This window comes from Mustelus asterias, chromosome 16, assembly GCF_964213995.1.
Source record: "Mustelus asterias chromosome 16, sMusAst1.hap1.1, whole genome shotgun sequence".
Lineage (NCBI taxonomy): Eukaryota > Metazoa > Chordata > Chondrichthyes > Carcharhiniformes > Triakidae > Mustelus > Mustelus asterias.
In genome coordinates, this window is record NC_135816.1 from 38,302,803 (window position 1) to 38,329,676 (window position 26,874).

Genomic DNA, 26,874 nt, shown 5'->3' on the forward strand with positions numbered 1-26,874 from the left:
GGCAAATCTGCTAGGCCCCTTGGAGCTGAGGGGAAATCCCTGTGGGTGAATCTTTTGGGTGGCTGGCTTCTTGCCTATGGCTCTCTTTGTGGCATTTACATGGCCCCACCACCAGTGTACTGCAGCAAAAGCTGCCTTCAATGAAGCTGCCTTCATTGAACTGGCGGCCTCCACAAGAGGTGAGGAAGAAGTGCTCCAATTGTGGCAGAAGGCAGTCAATTCTACTTCTGCACCACTCCCACCCCCTCACCACCCTCAGCCCAAGAATGTTCCCCAGTGGCAGGAATGGGTCAGGGAGTTGTCCAGATGTGACTTCCCACTATTTTCCCAGCTCCTCCCAGCTCCAACTTCAAAACGCGTCATCAGAGCCAGGAAAATCCAGTCCAATATGCAAGAGATTGAACTAGTTTACACTTAATGATTGCACAAAAATCAATTTCTATGGGCAGAAATTAATTATTTGTAGGTGCAATTCAGGTTGATAGCACAGAGCAAAAAGTTTAGTTCTTTTTTAAGCATTATATAGGGGGTATAATTTAAGCCTAACTTGCATTTTAAAAATAACTTTCAAATGTATAAAAGATTGAGATAAACAAGAAAGATTTTTTATTTTCAACGTAGAAAGCTAAGAAGGTACTAATTGTACAAAAACATAAACTACCACACATGGCATGTTTGTACACTGCATAATGTAGCTAATGTAAACTTGTGAATGTAACATCCCAAAAACCAATGAAATAACAGTAATGTTTGCAAGAATGTCTTTTAATTGTGTAGCTAACTAGGAGCCAAAGCAGCGTTCTGGACATCTGGTGGCATCACGGGGAGGTAATTTTCGGAATATTTGCTGATCAGAGTTTCTTTCTTGTTGTTGAATATTTGTAAATTGTGGATAGCGACTGATAGGTTTTCTGCCCCCGGTAGATACAAAGAAGGTTATCCTACTTCACGAGAAAATTACAGCCGCTAGTAATTATCACTCTATTCTCCCTTTGATATCGAAGGGCACAGTCGGAACGTCATTTTTTTCTGTAAGTTCCTTGGTGACTGCTACTTGCTGAGGGAATTAATGTGGAAATTGAGCAGAGGATCACCGATTTCCCAGATTCGGAATTATTGATTTTGAAGTGAGACTTTCCCCGTCATTTTCGTTTAGCATCAGAAATTCAATAGGCCTCATCATAGCAGTTGTCTTCATACTTTGCCTTACACTGTGCTCTCTTATCTTGGGTAAGTTGTTCCCACTTCTGGACATCTTTTTTGAACTGTTCCATAGTCGCCTAAGAGGAGTCTTTATGTCTCTTTTGCTGACCACCACAAATAGACTCTCAGTTGTTACTGCACCATACAAAATTTTCTTTGGGATCTGCTCATAACATTGTGTGACCTTCTTGATCAAGGAGTCTATGCTTGGCATGTCACTTCTCAACTCGCCATCTAATCTTCATCTGGGTGCCATCACGTTGGGTAGAGTGTTGAGATGTTGAGTGAGAGTGTTGAGATGGCTGGCTGGGCTATCTAGCTTGTTTCACATAGCAGATCACTTGTAATATTCAGTCAGGGTCCTACAGCATGTACAGGACCCTGACTGTGCCCAAGAAAGGCTTTCCTTTTTAAAATAAAAACTGAAAATGCTCAGCAGGTCAGGCAGCAACCATGAAGGGAGAAACAGAGTTATTGGGCGGAATTTCCCAAAAAAGTTCCAAGTGTTGTAACAGCGAGAATGATGGAGTGTTCCGCGCCGGTCTCTCAGGCGTGTGCCACTCCACAATCCTCCCACACTCTGTCACTTTTTCAGAGAGGTGGGAGTTTTGTGCCCAGTGTTGGGGGGGGGGGGTAAACACATTAGTGAGCCTGGCTTTAGCGTGCTCAGGCACCGTTCCGCTTGGGTGCCCCGGGTACACTGAGAGATGCCCTCTCTCACCCCACAGATATCGGGACCCCCCTCTCCCCCATCGGTGGAATGTTCCCCCACCCTCTCCCTACACAGGTCACCAGCATCAGGTCCTTCCCAATGGGATCGCCGCCCCAACCCTGACATGCCCCACATCGCAAAGGCCTACACAATCCACCTCTGCATGCCTCCCACCCTCCCCCCCCTCCCCCCCCTGTCATGTCCCCCACTCAGGGCCCACTCCCTCGGCACTGTCCCGTCGCACTAGCGGTACCCAACTCGCACTGTCGGGTTGTCCGGTGGCCAAGTCGATGATCTGAAAGATTCGCCGGAAACCTTTGACCTCGCTCGCGGCTGGGATTCTCCAGTGCCACGGCAGTGAATAAAGTTTTGGCTGATTGCCCAATCCTCTATTGTTGCTGGCAGCGGTGGCGAGGTAAATGAGATCAGAAAATCTGGCCCATTAACATGTTCTCTCTTCACAGATGCTGCCTGACCTGCTGAATATTTCCATCATTTTCAGATGTCTACCATCTGTAGCATTTTACTTTTTGTTTCAAGATTCTCCTTAGAACCAGAAAACAAATTCTACCATGGGTCTGTTTTCTCCTTCCACAGCTCCAAGTGCTAACTTGCCCAGCATGGTAGCCAGCTGAAATCCTACTCTCCCACATCTAGCAAGCTGCAGCAGGGTGCTAACATGATGCACTCACTCACTGATGTCACTTGGTTCTGATTTTGACATGCTCAGCCCCCAGGCCAGAAAGAACAGCTGCAAAGTGTGTCCTCCTTGCTCATCATTTGCCCTCTCTCGACCTTTGACGAAAATCCACCTTAATCATTTCTGCCAATGTCTTGGAATGCTTCGTAGCAGGTCCTGGAACATCTTGTTTTAATTGTTAAAGACTTACGATCATGATACTTAATTCACAGGTCTGGTTACCTTCCAACGTAACTAATACACATATCCTGGTGAAGTGACCAGTTACAGAGTAGTACTTTGTTCACCTCAGAGAGAGACATCTTCATAAATTGTTCAGTTCACTTCTTTTTAAACTTTTAGGTTAGTTGTGTTGCTTTCCTCCCCCTTTTATTAAAAGTTTAAAGTTCATTGGAATGTTATGCAACTCCAAATTAAAGCCAGGCTGGCCATGTATGAAATCATCACTTCATGGCTTGATGGGTCATTGACAAGGTTACATCTCAGGTAATGGCAGCAGAAGTAGCTATCAGTATCATTCAGTCCCATGACTGTAGCATATTTCGTTATTTCTGAGTCCGGATTTTTTGATCTCAGTTCACAAGTAATATTTTGTTCCATCCACCTCCATCCTTGTCAGATCTGCAAGGCTTAATATATTATCAGCTGAGTTTCTTTACAAAGTGTTGAAGGACAAAATACGTCATCATTATGTACACATTCCTTGCTTGTTTAGTTAGTAATCACTGCAAAAAAAAGCACAAAATAATTATTTGGTTACAAACGTTAATTTCAGCAAGATGGCATGTTTAATCATATCAATGGTCATCCAAAATGTCTTAAAAAGTACAAATTTGAAATGAAAAATGTATTTATTCGAAGTGATAGTGCTGCCGTCAAAAGCAGAAATATTCTTTGTTTTACTAAGCCAAATGATCAGTCCTTTGTCTGATTTCTGTATGTGCTGAAGTCCAAAGATGTGTGGGTTTGGCGCATTGGCCGTGCTAAGTTGCCCATTAGTGTCCCGGAATGCGTAGGTTAGAGAGATTAGTGGGGTAAATATGTGGGATTATGGGGATAGGGCCTGGGTGGGATTGTTGTCGGTGCAGGCTCGATGGGCCGAATGGCCTCCTTCTGCACTGTGGGGTTTCTTTGTTTCTTCTATGTTTCTATTTTTAGTTCAGTTGCAGATTAAACAATAAAAAGTCTGCTGATTATGAAAAAATGTTTTTTTGTTTGGAATTTTTGCTCCATCCTGACATATACCACTTGGAAAATTTTAATCAATATACTGTGAGTTATATTTGCTAACAGATTTCATCCAACAGTGCGATCTCCCACAAAAGCCTAAAAAAATTAATAATAAAATTGAAGTTTTTTAATATTAGAGGGAATCCCTGTGTACAAAGAGGAGTCAAGAGCAGGTGTAGACATCAAGTAAAACTGGATTAGGAGAATAATTGGGCTCAAGGATGAGACATAATACAATTCCTGTACATAATGTCTTTATTTCTGTATAATATATTGTATGTATTATTATTTTTGGTTACAAAGAAGAACTTACAGCACAGAAAAATGTCATTTGGTCTATGCTGATGTTTAGCACCCACACTGGGAGGTGGTGGCCTAGTGGTATTATCGCGACACTATTAATCCAGAAACTCAGCTAATGTTCTGGAGACCTGGATTCAAATCCCACCATGGCAGATGGTGGAATTTGAATTTAATTTTTAAAAAATCTGGAATTAAGAATCTACTCGTGACCGAAGCTATTGTCAGAAAAATCCATCTAGTTCACTAATGTCCTTACCTAGTCTGGCCTACATATAACTCCAGAGCCACAGCAATGTGGTTGACTTTCAACTGCCCTCGGGCAACTAGGGATGGAAAATAAATGCTGGCCAGCCAGTGACACTCAAGCCCCACGAAAGAAAAAAAACATAAGCTACTTTATTTTAGCCTTTCAACACGTCCTTCTAGTCCTTTCTCCTTGTACTACTCTCCTTTCTCTTTGCTAGGTTTTCATATCAACTGTTCTACATGCTGGAGTGCTTCACATTCTCACCATTGATTAAATGGCAAAGCTTGTACAAACGGGAGAAGGGTCTAATTATAGCATCATCTGTTTACACAGCTAGTCTGCATTATAAATGTAGACACAGAGATTTCTAATAGGTAAAGTTGACAGGAAATGCGCACAGATGTGATTTTGAATAGATAGATTGTAGATAAATGAGGTATTTCAGTATTACATTCTATAACCAGGAATTTCCTCAAATCAGGTTCCCCTGGACCACTGAAATTGCAGAGGGACCCTCTTTAAGACATCACAGCAAGACCGGCTTGGAGGACTTTTCCAAATTATATGAATTTGGTTAGGAACACAGAGCTGATAGGTTATGCTCCACTGGTTTCCCCCATACATTAGTAGAATGTCCAATTTCTATAATGCACAATTAAAATGACCAAAACGCATCAATTATGGAAGATAACTTTTAACGTAGTTATTTAGTTGCAAATTCACTGCAGCTGATCCTCTCCCTTCCACTCAAGTAATAGGGGAGTAAGCCATTTTATGATGCTTTCATGCAGTATCAACAAGAGTGGAATTTTCCACTAACAGGATACTGCTGTTAAGCTCAAAAGGTTCTGCCTATCAGACAAATGTGTAATGTGGTATGTGTATTTCAGTGCCAGTGTGATGTCAGGTGCATAGCTCATGGGCGGAATTTTCCCAGCAAATGACTAAGGGGGTGATTTTACTAAAAAAATTCTAAGTATTGAGCGAGCATGAAAACGGGAGAGAATCAAAGCCATTTTCTGGGCGAGCTCCCAGACGCTATCTTATGGCACTTGGGGGAAAAAAAATCACAAATGTGATTCTTGCCAGTAGGGGGAATGGGCAGAGACTGTTCATGCCGGGAAGCTGGCTGCTGAGTTGTAGGGACGCCATTGCGCAGGTGCCCAAATCTCCCAGCGTACTGTGTACAAGTATATACAGTGCATTGGGAGATTGGGAGATCACATCCTGGACATCGCCAACCTTGCCCAATCACCACCCCCCAATCGCCACCCTGGCCAATCACCGCTCTGGCTGATCCCCACCTTCTTCGATTGGTGCCCCGGTCGACTGCCATCCCCGATTTCCCCCCCACCCCAGATGATCGCCAAACCTAATTCTCCCTGGCCAATCGCCACCCCCCCCCCATTCCTCCTCCCCCCCCGCCCCCCGGTTGATTGCCGCCCATGATTCACCCCCCTGCCCATCCAGCTGGCCAATCGCTGATGCAGAGTTCTTCCTGCTACCCTGCCTCCCATCATGGCCCCATCCCACATCACGGGCCTGTCCACCTCAGGCCATATTCTTCAGGCCCCCACCCTCTCCTTAGGTCCCACCCCTTTGGCAGTGCCTGTTGGGCAGTGCCAGGGTGCTAGACTGGGGTGCCAGTACCAGGGTGCCAAAGGGCACTGCCCAGTAACATCATGAGAGGTGAGAAACCGGGAGAGAACCCTCTTTTTCACCTCTTGCCTGATCTTACCAGCTCACCATTCCAATCGACTGGCATGACAAGCCAGTAAGATCGCCCGCTAAGTGCCATTTTGGGTGAGAAAACAAGACATGGCCAGCGCAAATCAGATCACGCGTACCACAGGCCACGGGCATGGTAGGCAGCTGGCCCCCTCCACCTCCGATGTACATTTTGGGGAGTCACTGAGACTTAGTGGTAGGCCACATAAGTTTAGGAAGTTGTAGTTGTACTGAAATGGCACAGGTGAAGGACTGCACTAGTTAGAAAGATATTTAAGCACCTGAACGTTTTCTGTTCACAAGTTTTTATGTTAGAACTTTGAAATTTGAAATCATAGATTTAATTATTTTCTTATTTAATAATTATCTTATTTAAACACCTTTCTTGCAATTAAATATTTTTTCACCATCCACCTGTGACAAATTTGTCTCAGATTTGTCTCAAATAGGAATCCTTCCATTGATGAGGGCTTCATGTTGATGTCAGTTGGGGAGGCCCCTCAATGCTGTGTCACTGAGAAAAGGAAGGCATTGATTCCCCAGACCTCACAAGCAATCCCCCCCTACATTTTCCCCAGTGGAGGTAATACAGTCCTACCACCGACAGGAGGATGTAATTACTATGCAGTGATATGGAAATAGGAATGGGTCAATCAGCCTCTTGAGCATGTTCAGCCACTAAATTAGATCATGGCTGATATACATATTACATTATGGACACAGGAAATTATAATAGAAAATAAAAAAACAAGGATAGAATGTATGACTTTAAAATGATGAATTGAATTAAATCGGAGCTACCTAGTCTAATTCTTCTTCTTCTAACCCAGCTTCACCTGATGACGACACTTTATCTTCACTCCTGAGGGATCCTGTATATGCGTAGCCCTGTTTGCTTCAGTCTATGCAAAGACTTAATTTTAGGATATTTCTGCCTATGCACAATTACAGTTAAATGCAAGACTGTAGGGGTCAACTAGCTGTGCTAAGCTGAACAATTGTAGCTAACTTGATTACATATCGAATCAGAAGGCATGATGGGTTATCTAAAAATTGACTGCATTCCTGAAGGGTACACAATGCAGGCAAACAACAGTTACCCATAACAGCAGCTGCGAGGATTGTTTTTCTAGATGGAGACAGCATGCGAAAAACACTTCCAATAATGAGATAAGGGTTGAAATATATTTTGACTTTAGAGTGTGTGTGTTCAGTTCTGTTCAATTCTTAGATTCCGCTCATTTCAGTCCATGTTTTTTTGTAGAGGGCCTGGTCGAGAAGCCAGCCTCCAAGTTCGCTTTTTTGCTTCTGTCATGTTCATTTTTTAAGTTCTTTTCAATAAAGGAAAACCATTTTAAAACTCGTACCAGTGCTGTCCTCTTATCTCTTCAAATGAATGAATGGACCCAACACTCCCATATTATATATTATAATAATTCTCCAAATCTACTTCCACCTAAGTATTGCTTTATATAATATTTTGTTTGCATGTACCAATACTGTCTCAGCATTTCCAATCACTCAATTTATTTGTTCAAGGGAATTGGGTTAAATCAGTTTTTTGCTTCGTCTTCTCTTGCACATTTTGAACAAATTTATGGATTCACTTCAAGAAACCTAAGATTATGTAACATTGTGATTGAATGTTCCTGGTTGAATCATGGAAGGATAAATAAGTTACCTTGTGCCAACATCCTGGAATTGGCAGACCATCTGGACCCTATAATGGAGACAGACACAGGAATGTAATGAATGAATAAACTCTACTTTATCCTAATTAACTCATACATTTTCTTTATAATACTCCTCTTGGGAGTCACATGAAAACCATGCTATTTAGTGAGATTTGCCACACAACAAATGCTCAAAGTTTGAAGAGAAAAGGCTGGATAAAACTTACCTGCCAGTATCTGCGGAGAGAACATATAAATTTATCTATCAAATATGGAACCCTTAGCGTACATAAGTGGATGAATACTCCTTGCCTGAAACATTAGCCTGTTTGTGTTCTGCACGGACATTCCCTGACCTGCTTTCTGTTTCCAGAATTTTATGTATTTACTTCAGCTTTTCCGCATCTGCTGCATTTTTGCTTATTTAGGATGAATTTTGATTTTAATTATGAGAACATTAATGTTACACTTTTTATTACATGAGAATGGGTAGCACAGTAGCACAGTGTTTAGCACTACTGCCTCACAGCGCCAGGGACCCGGGTTCAATTCCGGCCTTGGGTGACTATCTGTGTGGAGTTTGCACGTTCTCCCCATGTCTGTGTGGGTTTCCTCCGGGTGCTCCGGTTTGCTCCCATACTCCAAATATGTGCAGGTTAGGTTGACTGGCCATGCTAAATTTTCCCTTAGTGTCAGGGGGATTAGCTGGGTAAATACATGGGGGTTACAGAGATAGGGCCTGGGTGGGATTGTTGTTGGTGCAGGCTTGATGGGCCAAATAGCCTCTTTCTGCATTGTAGGTGTTCGATTCTTCAATTCAATGAATAGAATTAAATTAAACCATTTCTGACAGTATTAAATAGCGTGTGTGGCCTTGCTTCTTGTATGCAATAATAAACATACACCATATTATAAAGGCTTTCAATTTGCAGCTTTAATACATAAAATAATTCAGAAAGCATTCAATCACAGGAAGGCACAGGCAAGATTTCATTTAGTTTCACAGTTAAAGGAAGTAATCTCTGAAAACACAACAATCCAGCAGTATTCCGCTGTGGTACTGTATAAGATTGGTAGCACAAACCTAAATGAATCTAAATTTATCAATGGTCTATTTGAAAACAGAGCACTTTTGGACAATGTGGGATTTGATATACTTAGACATTTTTATATTGAAATGTTTATGCCAGGTATGAAGTTTTGGGTTGAAGATTAATGCAATGGTTATTCAGTTACATTGTGACAAGTCCCACACAATTGGTATATGGAAACAACTATGTTTAGCAGAAAACAACAAAATATCTGTTGTAAATCATAAAGGGCATCTGCTGTGTTACAATCTGCAACGTAGCTGTACAGAACTTGAGTTAGGCCACATTTGGAATATTGTGTACAGATCTGGTCACCACACTACCAGAAGGATGTGGAGGCTTTGGAGAGAGTACAGAAAAGGTTTATCAGGATGTTGCCTGGTTTGGAGGATATTAGCTCTGAGGAGAGATTGGACAAACCTGGGTTTGTTTTCACTTGAACGTCAGAGGCTGAGGGGCGACCTGATAGAAATTTACAAAATGATTAGAGGCATGGATAGAATGGATAGTCAGAGTCTTTTTCCCAGGGCAGAAATGTCAATTATTAGGGGACGTAGATTTAAAGTAAAAGGGGGAAAGTTTAAAGGAGATGTGAGAGGCAAGTTTTTTTACACAGAGGGTGGTAAGTATCTGGAATGTGCTGCCAGAGGAGGTGGTAGAAGCAGATACAATAGCAACGTTTCAGAGGCATCTTGACAAATACATGAATAGGCAGGGAATAGAGGGACACGGACCGCACAGGGGCAAAAGGTCTTTAGTTTAGAAAGGCATCATGTGTTGGCGCAGGCTTGGTGGGCCGAAGGGCCTGCTCCTGTACTATACTATTCTTTGTTCTTTGTATCGGAGTGTATTACAATTAGCTCTGGGTACCTTTCTACCAGGCTATTTAGTTTTAAGGTGCAGAAAGATTTTCAGTGTTCAGTAACTAAATTCCAAAATAAAATTGCAAGAAGTGTATTTTATACATTTATAGATTTAACAGGTACCATCAAAATCATTTAAAGTGACAAATTCAATTTAATAATCTATTTTTTCTCTAAATCTTAGCATTTTATTTAATTAATTTTTCTGCTTTAAATCTGCCGTCATTACCTCACTCTCAAGAAAGCCCACCCTTGGCCCTTCTATCATTGCAAACGACCTCACCTTCAACCTCCCTTCTCTCTGTAAAAGCTTTGAACCTCTTCTCAGCTCCCAAATCCACGCCCAGCTTTCTCACAAATCCATATTTGAATCCATCCAATCAGAACTTCCGCCCGTATCACAGCACTGAAATCGTCCTGATCAAAGTCACAAATGATGTCTTATGTGACAGTACCCGTGGCAAATGATCCTTTCTAACTAACCCTCCTCAGTCTGGCTGCAGTGTTTGCATGATTGGCCACACTGTCCTTCTCCAGTGTCTCTCCATTGGAGAGTGGGTGGGACTGCTCACACCTGGTTTCCCTTCCAGTTTTAACCAGAGAATCGTTAGAAAATGCTGCTGATGGGACCTTGTGTTTCAGTGCACTGAAATCAGGCATTTAGGCATGAAATGATACCACAGCCCAAACACATTTTTGGTCTCCTTATTTGCGGAAGGATGTACTGGCCTTGGAGGGAGTACAGAGAAGGTTCACCAGGTTGATAGCGGAGATGAGGGGGTTAGCTTATGGGGAGAGATTGAGTAGATTGGGCCTGTACTCATTGGAGTTTAGAAGGCTGAGGGGAGATCTTATAGAGACCTATAAGATAATGAAGGGGCTACCCAGGGTAGAGGCAGAGAGATTCTTTCCACTTAGAAAGGAAACGAGAACCAGAGGGCACAGCCTCAAAATAAAGGGGGGTCAGTTTAGGACAGAGTTGAGGAGGAACTTCTTCTCTCAGAGGGTAGTGAATCTCTGGAATTCTCTGCCCATTGAAGCAGTGGAGGCTACCTCGTTAAATATGTTTAAGTCACAGGTAGATAGATTTCTGATCAATAAGGGAATTAAGGGTTATGGGGAGCAGGCGGGTAAGTGGAACTAAACCACTATCAGATCAGCCATGAACTTATTGAATGGTGGGGCAGGCCCGAGGGGCTAGATGGCCTACTCCTGCTCCTATTTCTTATGTTCTTATGTAACACAGCTGGAAAACACAAAAAACTTAAAGCAATTTTCCCACCACATTTTGGTGAAGATTTAAAATGCTGACAAAACACTGGAATGACTCCATCCTGCTGGATATGGGCGATTCTTTCATATTGATGGAGATGGGCGATGCTTTTAACACTGTTGCCCCCCTCCCTCCTCACCGATCGCACACAGAGTGGCAGTGGACCCCCTGCCCCCCCTCCCCCCGAGATACACCCCCGCTGCTGCGTTTCGCTCCGAGCCGCTCTTTCCGCTTTCTGCTTTTTTCTTCTTCCTGACACGGGCGCGCTTTTTCAAATTTTTTTCAAACTGCGCATGCGCAGTTCAGAGCTCTGATCGTTCCAGCAGCGCTAAGCCCCGCCCACAGCGCGGATTGGGCTGGAGGCGTATGGGGGCGTCTGAACACGGATTTCTAGGTTGGATCTGTACTACGCCCAGATTCGGCACTTAGAATCAAAATGGTAAAATTGGGCCCGTTGAGTTGGAGGAAATGGAAATTAGTGAACATATGAGCCAGCACTGCTGGTTGGACCGAATGTCCTACTTCTGTGCTGTGCATTTGTAGATGAACAAAAAAAAACTTGTCGCAAATTGTTTCCTGTATTTTTGCTTGTCTGACACTGTAGTTAGTGTGTTATTGATATTCTACAGTACAAATCTTTTAAAAACAATGTGCTCTTTCCTTTGAACATCATAGATTTCTGGACACATTTCAAAGGTAACAAAGCAGATATCACATACCACTGGACAGGGCTGATCTAATCCAGGGGGACCTTGTTCTCCCTTCTGTCCTTTGCTTCCTTTTTTACCTGGATAACTTCTCTCCCCCTGTGGAGATAATTGTTGTGTGTTTGAGAAAGACTCGGCAAATTGTGTGGACCCAATCAAATGGAACATTTCTGGCCCTGCCTACCATTGGGACCATCCAGTCCCGCTGAAAATCAATGGACCTTTGGCTGGCACACTGCAGCCCCCATAGAGAGTCCCTCCCAACAGCGGCTCACCCCAAAGTGGGTCCCCCCACAGCAAGATCTCTACCCCCACAGCGGGTCCCCCCCCCCACAGCAGTTCCCCCTACCACAGCGGGTTCCCCCCCACATCAGGGTCCCCCCTACAGTGAATCCCTCCCATAGTGAGTTCCCCCCATAGCGGATCCTCCAAAATGGGGTTGGAAAATCTTAGATACAACAGCCAATAGTTATCTGTGCGAAAAGGTACAAATGTCTTGAACTACATTTGTTGTGGAGTATTGTGGTAAGCATCGTCCTATTTGAATGTATATACCGATGTCTAAAGCGGGTATGAGCTTGTACAAGCGACATCATCAGTAATACAAGTTTTCACGGATGAGTTTCACCACAAGGGTCCTGTGTAACTAGCTGTCTCCAGTTCTGAGTCCATACTCTACTGTATTTCTATATATTCATAAGTAAAGAAGATTGAATATCACAGCATGTTTGACTACCTTTCTGTTGCCAAGTTACCACAGCATTCATTGCAAATACACAATCAAATCCAGTTATTTATGGAGAACGTTGCATAAAGCAGGAATATATTCACTAGATGTTTAAAGAAGGCATTATTTTGTCAATTATCTGCAGCACTGGGAATTTCTAGGGTGAAGTTGCAGAAACTGCAGGGGGAGCACTCACTCCCTGTACCTAGAGTTGCAGAGTCCGCTTCTCTGCAATTCCCTCCCCCAGGCTTTTTCACCTCTTTGCTCGTGACACCCTGGGAAGGCAACTGCATCAAAAATGGCAAGAAAACATCCAGCCATAAAAATACGACACCTTGAACTGAAAATTGCAAATTTCTCTAAAAGAAATCATTTGCCGTTATAAAAAAGTAGCCTGTAATTAGTGTAGGTTGTATCTTTGTGATAGGGCAATGTACAGGGCAGTTTATTCTGTCAGGAGGGGTGAGGAGTGAGATGGTGGATGGAGGGGTGAAGAGCAGTGAGGATCCTCCAATGGCGCAGGCGCAACCAGCTGATTGGACAGGCGTCAGTGGGTTGTGGGTTGTGCCGCAAGGCCACTGGTCTCATTGCAACTTCCCTCCCTCTGAAACTACCCCAACTTCCTTCCCTCCAAATCTACCTCAACTTCTCTCCCTCTGAACCCATTGCAACTTCTCTCCCTCCGGATCTGCCGTAACTATCTTCCTTCCATACTCACTGCCAGTTTGGCAGTGCCAGGGTGCTTGGTTGGCAGTGCCAGGGTTGCCAGGTTGGAAGTGCCCTGGCATGTCCCCCCCAACCCGGGGCTATACTTACCTCTTGCACCTCTGGTGGGTTCCCCTTTACTGCTTCAGGTTTTTAAAACCCATTGTACCTATTGTAAACGTCACGTTGGCAAGGTATGAATGTTCAGTCAGTGGAGAACATAAAGCGAGGAAGCCTTTAATTATATTTAAATTTATTAAAATGAAATGAGATTCTGCTCAATTACATCACAGGCGAGAAGTGTGGAAAATCAGGAAACAGGATCTCATAAAATCTCTACAGTACAGAAGGAGGCCATTTGGCCCATTGAATCTATACCGACCATAATCCCACCCAGACCCTATTCCCATAACCCCACACATTTACCCTGCTCATCCCCCTGACCCTAGGCCAATTTATCATGGCCAATTAAGCTAACTTTGGACAGTGGGAGGAAACCGGAGTACCCGGAGGAAACCCATGCAGACACGAGGAGAAAATGCAATCTCCACCCAGACAGTGACCCAAGCCGGGAATCGAATCCAGGTCCCTGGCCCTGAGAGGCAGCAGTGCTAACCACTGTGCCGCCCCCATTGGTAAGAATTTCACTTCCTGACTGAGAGATTTTGGGCCCGCGAAGCTGTTTATGCTGACGGCTAACAAAGGCTCAAAATTCCACCCATAGCTTTAGTCTTTTCCTGAGTTGAGTACTGATGTCTGTCTAACAATGTGATTGAAGACCTGATGAATACTATCACCTTATGTTATCAATTAGCCCATCTTAAGTTATTACTTTTACTTAGAGACTGAGGTGAAAATTCTTACGATTTATTACCCATTTTTTGAGATTATTTAGAAAACAATGTTCATGGTTTTTATTTAAATTAGTGTCAGCCTTGGCTCAGTTAACGTCCTTTGGAAAGGTTAAATCAAACTCCTATCTGTCTTCTCAGATAAATGTAAAAGGCCCCATGACACAAATCAAAGAACAGGCGTGCTAACACCTTTCCTTCAACTATCACCACTAAAACAGTTAAAGTCATCATTTATCTCATCACTTTCTGAGGGACTTCACTGTGCCCAAGATGGCCCACATTGTCTGTACCTTTAAGACCTGGCTGGCTGTAGGATTCGCATTCTAATCAGTATTCTGCAACTTGATTTTGTCTGTTTGCACTGTTTGAGAGCACATTTCCACTCCATCTGACGAAGGGGCAGTGCTCCGAAAGCTTATGGTATTTGCTACCAAATAAACCTGTTGGACTTCAACCTGGTGTTGTGAGACTTCTTACTGTGTTCACCCCAGTCCAATGCCGGCATCTCCACCCCAAGATGGCTGCCATGTTTCCTCATCATAACATTGGCTATGTTCTGTTGCCCACTGCATTTTTTGAGTGAGGGAGAGGAGAAGGTTTGGGAGTGTTTTACGGCAGGTATGACGAGGTGGCACAAAGTCGGAAGAAAGGGTTCTGCCACTGGGACCGCGGCTAAACGTAGCAGCAGATTCTGCCGGTGAAGGTGACAGCCTCCGTATGCTTTTCATATCTACCTCTTGGGGCCTGCCATAAGAAGTTAGCACCGGTTAGGAAACATTAGGAGGCCTTTAAACCTATAGCTGTGACCAACTTCCTGTTTGCATTACTCCTCTGTCACATGACGCCCCGGCCTAAAGTCCCGTTTGGACGCAGAGCCTCCCTTTGCAACTCTAATTGGTCACCTCTCAGCCGGAGGCCACCTATTGGCCATCCGATGTTTGCTGTGACGAACTGAGACCGCGGGGAAGGGAATCAGCCTCCCATTCTCTGCTAAAAAACATCAAATCCAGCCCGTTAGAACCATAAATAAAAATGGTGCACTCAGCAGATGTGATTTACACTCTGGTTAATAGTTGTTTAATGTCTCTTACCTTATCTCCCTTTTCACCTCTATCTCCCTTCAGCCCCCTCAGACCTGGGAAACCCTGCAAATAATAATAATGAGCATTGAGCACAATTAATAAGTGCAGCATTTTATAATGTGGACATAACTCTCAGAAAGGGAAAATGGAACACATGCACGTTCTTTATAAATGTCTGAGCTTTGAAAAATAGTTAATGGGCTCGAATGATACTATTTGGAGTTTTCAGTCCAGGAATTTGAAAATTCCAGGTTTCAAGCGCTGAGGCTAACAATAAAAGCGGTGGGTGAGCTGGTTGGCAATATGCGATTTCTCTCTATGCAGCATCGCCAAGTTCTAACACGTATCTATGTTTATAAAGCGGTAAATTCCCATTAGAACATAGGAGTTATTTAATAAGGGAAAATACTGCGGATGCTGGAATCTGAAACAAAAACAGAAAGTGCTGGAAAATCTCAGCAGGTCTGACAACATCTGTGGAGAGAGAATAGAGCCAACGTTTCGCGTCTGGATGATCCTTCGTCAGAGTTACTTCATGTTTTGAGGAACTGGAAGCACAAATGATCAGGAAGAAACTTAAAAGAAAAAGTTAACTTAATTTAACGAATGGTGTTTCCAGCATTTTTAAATTTTAGCATTTTGTTTTCCATTGGCCTTTGGATGGAATAATACGTGGGTGCAGATGGGAATGGTCCCTGGAAACCATGTCAGAGTGGAGCCGACATCCTTCATGCTCCTTGCCAACCCAGGTGCTCCGGTTTCCTCCCACACTCCAAAGATGTGCAGGTTGGGTGCATTGGCCATGCTAAATTGACTCTAGTGCCAGGGGGATTAGCAGGGTAAATATGTGGGGTTACAGGAATAGGGCCTGGGTGGGATGGTGGTTAGTGTAGACTCGATGGTCCGAATGGCCTCCTTCTGCACTGTCGGGATTCTATGATTCTAACCCATCCTGCAGCAGTAAAGCACTGCCGGGCTCATTAATGAGGGTGGGGTGGCACTGGGGGAGATGTCCCACCCTCTGGAGCTCCTGGACAATTGGATTGGCTGCCAGCTTTCTCAGTCCCAGCAGCGCCAGGGTACAACTGGCACTGCAGGTGAAATGGAGCCGTAGGCCTAGGAGCCCCGAAGCAGGTACGTCTGGAGTGTTGGCCTGGGAGGATTAGGGGAAGGGGCAATGCAGGGGGTGGTTTTGGTTTAAGGGTGGGATGATACTGTGCTATTAGAACAAAGAAAATGACAGCACAGGAACAGGCCCTTCGGCCCTCCAAGCCTGCACCGACCATGCTGTCCAACTGAACTAAAACCCCCTACTCTTCCGGGGACCATATCCCCTTATTCCCATCCTTTTCATGTATTTGTCAGGATGCAAGATGTTTCAAGGGACTGTTTTAAGATTCATTTTTTACAGCGAGTCAGTGTATTTGGGAGGAATATAGCTCAGATGCTGGGAAAGCAGGATCATTATTTCTTTTAGCAAAATAGGGAGACTCAAGTGGAGGCCGTTTAATAGGCTCCCCTCCAGGCGCTATGGCCTCCGCGAGTCTCCGGCTGCCAGATTTCCAGCACCGTCAGCTCCGGGCCAGAAATCGGCACGGAGCTGTACAAATTATTCTAATGAGGATTTGAATGTGATTGGCAGGCCCGAGACTGAAGTCTCTGGCTCCACGAGCTTCTCTTCCCCCTGCCAAGAGTGGTTCATTCCAGCAAGGTTTACAACAGCTCCCCACTTGTGGGGAGCTGGCGGCCCGACACTGCTGGAGGGAAGGGGGGGCCATGGAGGCTCCCAGGAGGTTCGGGAGTAAGGGGAGGGCTGCCCCCTGGGCATTGCCAGCTTGGCAGTGCCAGCCTGGGTTCCGGCACTGCCCAAGGGACTTCTTGGCACGGCCCACCGGCCACCAGGCAACTCCAAGGGGGGGGTGGGGCCAGAGGGGGTGGGGCCTATAGGGGCGGGGCCTCTGGTGGTGATTGGTGAGGATGGGGGCTCCCGCTGCCACTCTGCACTCGGCGATGACAGAGGGAGGGAGGCAAGCGATCGAGGCTGGCCATTGGGGTGGTGGAGGGGGTGTTGGCCTGCTGGTGGGGATCGAGGCTGTGAGGGAGGGGTAGTCGAGACTGGGGTGTAGGGGCTGCTGGTGGGGGCGGGGACTGAATTCAGGGCTGCCAGGTTGGGGGGGGGGAGATCGAGACTGCCGGGGAGAGGGGTGAAGGGGGGAGATCGATGCTGACCTGGACATGTCTGGGAGAAGTCTCACAACACCAGGTTAAAGTCCAACAGGTTTATTTGGTAGCAAAGGCCACTAGCTTTCGGAGCGCTTGCTGCTCCTTCGTTAGGTGAGTGGGAGTTCTGCTCACAAACAGGGCATACAAAGACACAAACCCAACCCACAAAACAATGGTTGGAATGCGAGTCTCCACAGGCCTGTCAAAGGAGCAGCAAGCGCTCCGAAAGCTAGTGGTTTTTGCTACCAAATAAACCTGTTGGAAATTAACCTGGTGTTGTGAGACTCCTTGCTGTGTTTACCCCAGTCCAACGCTGGCATCTCCACATTATGTCTGGGAGCCCAGCGATTGGGCGGGGTGGGGGGTTGGAGGGGCAGCGATGTGAGGGTCATGGGGCCGGCCTGCGATTAGGAGGCCGGCAGTGCGGAGCTACTGCGCATGCGCCAATCTCGGCGCTGACAGATCGCCACATGTGCAGTGGCCCGCTCAGCACTGTGCTGCCTGCCTCTCCAGCGGGAAATAGCTCTGCCCACTGATTTTTAGTGTGATTGACGCAAGGGCACTCTGCAGTGCTCAGAGTGTGGGAGATTCACTTTGAAAATCCCGCTGAAAAACCAGCCGCCATTGGCAACTACTTAATTAACAATTCTGTTTCTTAATTTAACAGCATATTTCGACTATTCTGTCAAAAGGTACTTACATCTAATCCTGCTTCACCCACTTTTCCCTGTGTAAAAACAAGAAGGAAGAAAGATACTATAAATTTCACTGCGAGTAATCTGAACGTGACCACTGTCTTAGTAAATTTTAAAATAATGCAGTGCGTCCTTACATAGCGAACACCCAAAGCTCAGGGAGTTGCTGGAATGCAACAACATTCACATCTGAGGGGACACTCAGTGGCTGCCAGTGTGGAGCAAAGTTCTGGGAAGGGATGGCATGTGGTTTGCTGCCCAGTGCAGTGGGCAGCCAATGTACATACTGAAGGCCCCAATATGGGGCCATTTAGAGCAATTGCTCGCATTTTCCCAGCTGTGGAGTGCCCTCCCCTCACCCCCTCTCTCCCCACAACCACCCGGCCATCCATTGAGGATGCCAGTCTAATGGTGGCAGCCTTTCTGCAGGAATCTGTGGGGGGGTTGGTTGGGGTTACTGGCATTAGGGCCCGAGTCTCTGGCTGGAGGAGACGTCGTCCTGTTTGGTCCTCTAAATTATTTATTTATTTATCACCTGTCCAAGGGTGCCTCCATTTTGAGGCACCCTCACATTTCTTTAGCTGCCTCAGCAGTGTCCATCTCTCTCAGTGTGGTTGCCAAGGCCCTAGTTCGGTTGGATTCACCAGAAAAATAGAGAGGGCCAAATTTTGGTATTGAAAATATTTGATTGGACCACATCAGAGTGTGGTGGGGTCGGGTGGGGAGCACGGTGTGAGGGGAAGGGTCATGAGTGCAGGGGAAAGAATTGCGGTGGGGGTGGGGGGGGGGGGGGGGGGGGGGAGATGGTTGTGAGTGGTGGGGAAAGAGTTGTGTGAGTGGGGGTGAGGGTAGAGTTGTGACCCCAATTGCTCATGGGATTGTGACCCACAGATTTCGGAATCCCTGGCTAAGGCTGTCAACTCATCATCATAATACGGTACCAAAAATAGCACAGGGCGACATCGTGAGAAGGGCTGGAGGAAAGACAGATGACTGTAACCAAGCAGAAATCCCATCATCTAGTGAAAGACACTTATTGAAGGGCAGAAGATATTTAAAGGGATATCACCAATAACCTCTTATTCCAGCTACAGCAGGTCCCTAATGGGAGGCCACTGTAGGGTTAAGCCTCAGGCTGGTGTGCCTCTCCCAGTGGAGGCCAAGGAGCCCATTTCCTGTCTGCCAGCAAAGCTAGCGCCATTAATATGGGCTGAGTTGAAGCAAATCCTGGGGCTGATGGAAGCATTACCTGACCAGGAATGAGCCATAAGCGGAAGGGTGGAAGGTGCAGAAAACCTAGGCCAGTGTAGGAGTGTAAAGTTGTAGTATGCATTAATTTAACGGTCTTCTGTTAAACACCTTGAATTTTTGATGTGAAGGCATTAGAGAGAGTGCAGGAAAGATTCATGGGAGTGCTTCCAGGCTAGACGAACTTCAGTTAGACAGATGGATTGGAGAAATTGGGACTGTTGTCCTTGAAGAAGAGGTTAGTGGAGGTTTGATAGGAGTATTCAAAATGATCAAAGGCCTGGGCAGAGTAGAGATGGAAAAAAACTGTTCCTATTGGTGGAAATGTCAAGAAAACAAGGGCACAGATTTACAGTATTTGGCAGATTAAGTGATGGAGACATGAGGAGAAGCCTTTTAAAACAGCGAGTGGTTAAGGTCTGGAATGCGCTGCCTGGAAGTCTGGTGGAGGCAGGTTCAAAGAGGCATCCAAGAGAGAATTGGATTGCAATCTGAAAAAGAAGAGTGTGTAGGGCCACAGGCAGAAGGCAGGGGAATGGCACTTGGCGCTCAATTGGAGAGCCAGTGCAGACATGACGGGCTGAATGGCCTGCTTCTGTGCTGTAACAATTCTGTGATTCTTACCTTTTCTCCCTTTTGACCAGGTAAACCTGTAAGACCTGTGGAACCAGGATTTCCCTATAAAGGAGAGATAGCATGATGTTTGTTATTAATTAATCCATTATTCAATTCCTATGATTTGGAACTGTTTCCATCCACTTCACTGACATATGTTCACGCTTGCATTAAAATTCTAAAGGGGAGACCCACCATCAGTGGTTAATTAAAGTTAAGGAAAGTATCAAACTTAAGGAAAAGACATATAACTGCGCAAAGATGAGACCGCTGGAAGTGGCTGAGATGGATCATCCACTCGGCACTTTTTAAACAGGTGACTATCCATTTACCAAATTAGGCAGCAGAAGACCTTCTGAATATTCACAACTGTTTTACTGTGACACTTTGTCAGTACAAGCAATGGTTTCCACTCTTTCCTCTGGATCCTCTCCATATCCAGATGCCTCCCATTGTAGGGAACACCCAACACTAAAGTACAAGCTTCAATGAGCATCAGCCACTCTCAATTCACTCTGAAGCAAGACGTGGTTTACTCTGAAAGGGACCCGCATTTCTAACATTGACAAAGACCCTTTCCTTCAAGAAAAAAATAACAAATATATTTAGACACAGGTACACCGATATAAAGACAGAGAAAAATAAATTCAGACTCCCCTCTGTTACATAGTGAAAAGGATCTTGTAGAACCTTCAACAATTTTCCCGTAGAGACATTCTTCTTAGTGAAACAAACCAATAGTCGATGACTAATATCTATCCACCTTCAATTAGAGATTTCTGCCATAATTTTACCTCCTCCCGAGGCTTGTAAGATCCCGCCCGAGGCCAACAGAGAATGCCGTTCTGCGAGCCTGGCCTGTCCCAATTCTGCGGCAGGCGAGGCGGTAAAATTCCGGCCTTCTTTCCTCTTCAACATCTGTTTAAACTGGCCCTATCTATCCTACACCTTTTTACATTTACACTTTTCGTAGAATGTACATTACCCACAAATATTGGTTATCTATATAACATTCCTTGCATTGTTCCTTCAGTCTCTCTTTTCACACAGCATTTCCTCCAGATCTTAGACAAATAAAAAGCTATATTGACAGCATCAATGAGAGAAAGAGTTTCAGTGGCTAGCATCTTCTTCAGCCCTCTCCTTATTTTCTTTGCCTCCCATACCAGGGGCAACTTTCCCCATTCTCTCCCACAAGGAATATCAGCAATTCTCTGACACTGGAAAATCCATCGCCAAGGTTTGCACTTGGGCATCACTATAAAGGATTTATTTCACGTTACTAGGAACGCCCAATACTGGGAACCTCAGTATACGCTTCTCTATTTTCCATTTTTAAAAAAGTTTTATTCGCTTTCAAGATGTCCTCTACTTTAAGATTTTTCATAATATGATTAAGTTCCAGCACGCCAAAGCTTGCATTTGGTCTTGTTTGTGTGCCTAACCAACTAAGCTGCCTGGCGAGACTCCTCAACTGTTCTATTTCATCCTTTGATGCACCTTTCTGTTCAGACTTGGTACGACTCACATTGTCCAAATCAAACTTTTGATGTAAGATTACATCTGATTCACCCTGCTTAACCTCCAAAGCACATACCTGAAGGGCCAGAAGCTTGACTGCCAATTTTAAATTCCTTCCTAAGCTGATTAATAACATTTTCTTCAAAGTCATTACCCACAGAAAATCATCCAAATGAATCATAAAGATGCATGCATGTTTTCCCTTGCAATGTCAATACAACAAGGCTGAGTCTTGTGAGCTGACGAATGGCAGATGGAATTTAATTTAGATAAATGCGAGGTGATGCATTTTGGTAGATTGAACCAGGGCAGGATTTACTCAGTTAATGATAGGGCATTGGGGAGAGATATAGAATAAAGAGATCTAGGGGTACATGTTCATAGCTCCTTGGAAGTAGAGTCACAGGTGGACAGGGTGGTGAAGAAGGTATTCAGCATGCTTGGTTTCATCGGTCAGAATATTGAATACAGGAGTTGGGACGTCTTGTTGAAGTTGTACAAGACATTGTTAAGACCACACTTGGAATACTGTGTGCAGTTCTGTTCACCCTATTATAGAAAGGATATTATTAAACTAGAAAGAGTGCTGAAAAGATTTACTAGGATGCTACCGGGGCTTGATGGATTGAGTTATAAGGAGACGCTGAATAGACTGGGACTTTTTCTCTGGAGCGTAGGAGGCTGAGGGGTGATCTTATAGAGGTCTATAAAATAATGAGGGGCACAGATCAGCTAGATAGTCAATATCTTTTCCCAAAGGTAGGGGAGTCTAAAACTAGACGGCATAGGTTTAAGGTGAGAGGGGAGAGATACAAAAGTGTCCAGAGGGGCAATTTCTTCACACAGAGGATGGTGAGTGTCTGGAACAAGCTGCCAGAGGTAATAGTAGAGGCGGGTACAATTTTGTCCTTTAAAAAGCATTTAGATAGTTACATGGGTAAGCTGTGTATAGAGGGATATGGGCCAAATGGGATTAGCTTAGAGGTTTAAAATAAAGGGTGGCATGGGCCGAAGGGCCTGTTTCCATGCTGTAAACCTCTATGATTCTATGAGTCCGTCTTCAGTTGTGAACACTGTGGCCGGAATCTTACCACTGCTCAGACTGGTGGGATTTTCCCCTCCTGCCGCAGTGAATGGAGATTTGGCTGAGCGCCAAGTTCTCTGACTTTGCTGCTGTCGGAGTGTGGCGTGAATGGCCGGTACAATCGCGCCCCCTATCTTTATCAGAGCTGCTCTTACCAAAAAATACCATAACGGAGAAGCATCATTTAACCCATATACACATTTATTCAATTTCCAGAGCTTCCTTCATATTACTTTAGAGGTTGTAAGAATACTTCCCTGTTGAGTAGGTTACCCCGTAGAAGAGCCGCTCTGATATCTATGGAGTTACACTTCCAATAATAAGTGGTTAAAATGACCAAAATGATCTTCTAGTAGTGCAAGAGTCTACTCTAATCCCGCTAAATTCCCTAAGCATTCCTCAAAACCCCTAGCTACCAACCTAACCTTATCCTTAAATGTCCCACCTGATAGCACCTTTTTAGATCCATCTAAGGCAAAGGAGAATCCAAAGAGCTTCTACAAATACATAAATCCAAAAGAGTAACTTGGGAGAGCGTAGGGCCTCTTAAGGATCAACAAGGTCATCTATATGCGGATCCAGGATGTTTTGGGAGCCTAGAGAGGAAATTGCAGGTCCCGTAGCAGAGATATTTGAATCATCGATAACCATAGGTGAGGTGCCTGAAGATTGGAGGGTGGCTAATGTTGTGCCCTTGTTTCAAAAGGGCTGCAGGGAAAAGTCTGGGAACTACAGGCCGGTGAGCCTCAGATCTGTAGTGGGTAAGTTGTTAGAAGGCATTCTGAGAGACAGGATCATTAGGCATTTAGTGAGGCAAGGAGTGATTAGGGACAGTCAGCATGGCTTTGTGAGTGGAAAATCATGTCTCACAAATTTGATTGAGTCTTTTGAAGGGGTAACCAAGAAGGTGGATGAGGGCAGTGCAGTTGATGTTGTCTACATGGACTTTAGCAAGGCTTTTGACAAGGTACCACATGGTAGGTTGTTGCATAAGGTTAATCTCATAGGATCCAGGGTGAGGTAGCCAAATGGAGACAAAATTGGCTTGAGGACAGAAGACAGAGGGTGGTTGTAGAGGGTTGTTTTTCAAACTGGAAGCCTGTGACCAGTGGTGTGCCACTGAGTCCACTGTTATTTGTCATTTATATTAATTTGATGAGAATATAGCAGGCATGGTTAGTAAGTTTGCAGATGACACCAAGATTGGTGGCATAGTGGACAGTAAAGAAGGTTATCTCGGATTGCAACGGGATGTTGATCAATTGGGCCAGGGGGGGATGACGAGAGTTTCGACCGGCTGACGAATGGCAGATGGAGTTTAATTTAGATAAATGCGAGGTGATGCATTTTGGTAGATTGAACCAGGGCAGATTTACTCAGTTAATGGGGAGAGTTATAGAACAAAGAAATCTAGGGGTACAGGTTCATAGCTCCTTGAAAGTGGAGTCACAGGTGGACAGAGTGGTGAAGAAGGCATTCAGCATGCTTGGTTTCATTGGTCAGAACATTGAATACAGGAGTTGGGACATCTTGTTGAAGTTGTACAAGACATTGGTAAGACTTGGAATACTGTGTACAGTTCTGGTCACCCTATTATAGAAAGGATATTATTAAACTAGAAAGAGAGCAGATTGGTAGCATAGTGGCCATTCATCATCCCACTGTGTAGAGTTCTGGTCACCCTATTATAGAAAGGATATTATTAAACTAGAAAGAGAGCAGAGTGGATGTACTCAGATGCTACCAGGACTCGATGGTTTGAGTTGCAAGTGAGGCTGGATAGACTGGGACTTTTTTATCTAGAGCGTAGGAGACTTAAGGGTGATCTTATAGAGGTCTACAAAATAATGAGGAGCATAGATCAGCTAGATAGTCAATATCTTTTCCCAAAGGTAGGGGAGTCTAAAACTAGAGGGCATAGGTTTAAGGTGAGAGGGAGACATACAAAAGTGTTCAGAGGGGCAATTTTTTCACACAGAGAGTGGCGAGTGACTAGAACAAACTCAGTAAGAAGTTTAACGACACCAGGTTAAAGTCCAACAGGTTTATTTGGTAGCAAAAGCCACACAAGCTTTCGGAGCTCCAAGCCCCTTCTTCAGGTGAGTGGGAATTCTGTGGGAAGAAGGGGCTTGGAGCTCCGAAAGCTCGTGTGGCTTTTGCTACCAAATAAACCTGTTGGACTTTAACCTGGTGTTGTTAAACTTCTTACTGTGTTTACCCCAGTCCAACGCCGGCATCTCCACATCATGACTACCATCGATAGAACAAACTGCCAGAGGTAATAGTAGAGGCAGGTACAATTTTGTTTTTTAGAAAGCATTTAGACAGTTACATGGGTAAGATGGGTATAGGGGGATACCAAAGAACAAAGAACAATACAGCACAGGAACAGGCCCTTTGGCCCTCCAAGCCTGCGCCGTTCCCTGGTCCAAACTAGACCATTCTTTTGTATCCTTCCATTCCCACTCCGTTCATGTGCCTATCTAGATAAGTCTTAAACGTTCCCAGTGTGTCTGCCTCCACCACCTTGCCCGGCAGCGCATTCCAGGCCCCCACCACCCTCTGTGTAAAATACGTCCTTCTGATATCCGTGTTAAACCTCCCCCCCCATCACCTTGAACCTATGACCCCTCGTGAACGTCACCACCGACCTGGGAAAAAGCTTCCCACCGTTCACCCTATCTATGCCTTTCATAATTTTATACACCTCTATTAGGTCACCCCTCATCCTCCGTCTTTCCAGTGAGAACAACCCCAGTTTACCCAATCTCTCCTCATAACTAAGCCCTTCCATACCAGGCAACATCCTGGTAAACCTCTAAAGCCTCCACGTCCTTCTGGCAGTGTGGCGACCAGAACTGGGCGCAGTATTCCAAATGGGATATGGGCCAAATGCGGGCAATTGGGACTGGCTTAGTGGTTAAAAAAAAGGGGCGGCATGGAAAAATTGAGCCTAAGGGCCTGTTTCCATGCTGTAAACCTCTATGACTCCATGACCTCTATGACTCTATCTGTGTGACAGAGCTGAATATACCCAAAAATCTTTCCAGCTTTGTAACTCTTGATTTAGCCTCTTTTGTCGTCCTATCTTCTAATCTATTAGTGGCTACCAACACCTCTTGATCACTGGGACTTCTACTTCTGTGCTTTGTCCAAGAAGATTCTCTATTACCCATGCTGCACTGTCGCCTTGTCAGGCTGCAGCCTCTTTTCTCTTGTTGAGACCTCTCTGGACTACTCCGATCAGAATGTCTACAAGAGATCCTTTCCACTGTGTGTGATCTTTTCCTCCTCCTAAACCTATCTCCTGAATCAGTACTCGAACTATGTTTTCTTACTCTCCACGCTTGCACATCCTTCTCCCAAACCATGACCCTTACCTCTTGTACACTTAGTCAATTTTTATAATTGTCTGTTGAGTTCCTTGCTCGTCCCACTATCATGGCCTCCCTCCAGTTGCCTGATCCCTCTGGCTGGTACCTGAGATCCTACTTTAGGCAACTGATTCACACGAGAGTACTTTTTCATGTTCTTCGTGATCAGTGTGCATATCTATATATCATCACCATCAAGTTTGAAAGTTCATAACTCATCCCTATTACTCATGAAGAATGTGCTTTTATACTCTGGCTCCCATGTTGTATTATTAGAGTTTTGCTGTCACATCCAATAATTTTTCCCAGACCTCTCCATTCCCTGCATCGTTCTCTCTTGTAATAAACCAGGTAATCAGAACAGAAATCTCCCCCAGATGGTCATATATGAAGACTTAAAGCTCTCCTAATTTTTTCTGATATTTCAGCTTTGATAAATGCTTTTTTGCTGGCATGTGGAGTATTTGAGTGGCACAAGTAGAGTATTAGTCCTTCCCTCCAGTGCTAGAGGATCGTTATATAGTACTGAAGGCAATTTTGGATTCTGGCTGTGTACTAATTGGTATGGGCGATACCCCCCAGACATCCACAAGGAATGTTTTGCATGTAGTGCCCATGCCAGTGCCATTTCTAACTTATAGTCTGGCTGATCTGCCAGTATTTGTGCAACATTTTGACAACCATAGTATGGTTTCTCTCGCAGAAGCCATTATTATTGGCAGCATGGAGGCACAGTAGTTAACACTGCTGCCTCACAGTGCCAGGGACCTGGGTTCAATTCCCAGCTTGGGTCACTGTCTGTGCGGAGTTTACACGTTCTCCCCGTGTCTGCGTGGGTTTCCTCGATGTGCTCTGGTTTCCTCCCACAGTCCGAAAGGTGTGTTGGTTAGATGCATTGCCATGCTAAATTCTCCCTCAGTGCATCTGAACAGGCGCCAGAGTGTGGCGACTAGAGGATCTTTACAGTAACTTCATTGCATTGTTAATGACACTAACAAAAATAAAATAATAATAAT

At 44.8% G+C, this 26,874-nt stretch overlaps 1 protein-coding gene across 1 annotated transcript in view; it reads right to left on the reverse strand.

Moving 5' to 3' along the window:
• Positions 1-3,326: 3,326 nt before the first annotated feature.
• LOC144505341 (uncharacterized) overlaps positions 3,327-26,874 on the reverse strand; it is a 171,384-nt gene continuing 147,836 nt past the window's right edge. Inside the window, exons 14-19 of the mRNA XM_078231461.1 lie at positions 19,889-19,942; positions 18,022-18,048; positions 15,108-15,161; positions 11,743-11,829; positions 8,024-8,033; positions 3,327-3,340 (exon numbers count right to left, since the gene is read on the reverse strand). Of these exons, the coding sequence (XP_078087587.1) occupies positions 3,327-3,340; positions 8,024-8,033; positions 11,743-11,829; positions 15,108-15,161; positions 18,022-18,048; positions 19,889-19,942 (246 nt within the window). The remainder of the gene's footprint in view (positions 3,341-8,023; positions 8,034-11,742; positions 11,830-15,107; positions 15,162-18,021; positions 18,049-19,888; positions 19,943-26,874) is intronic.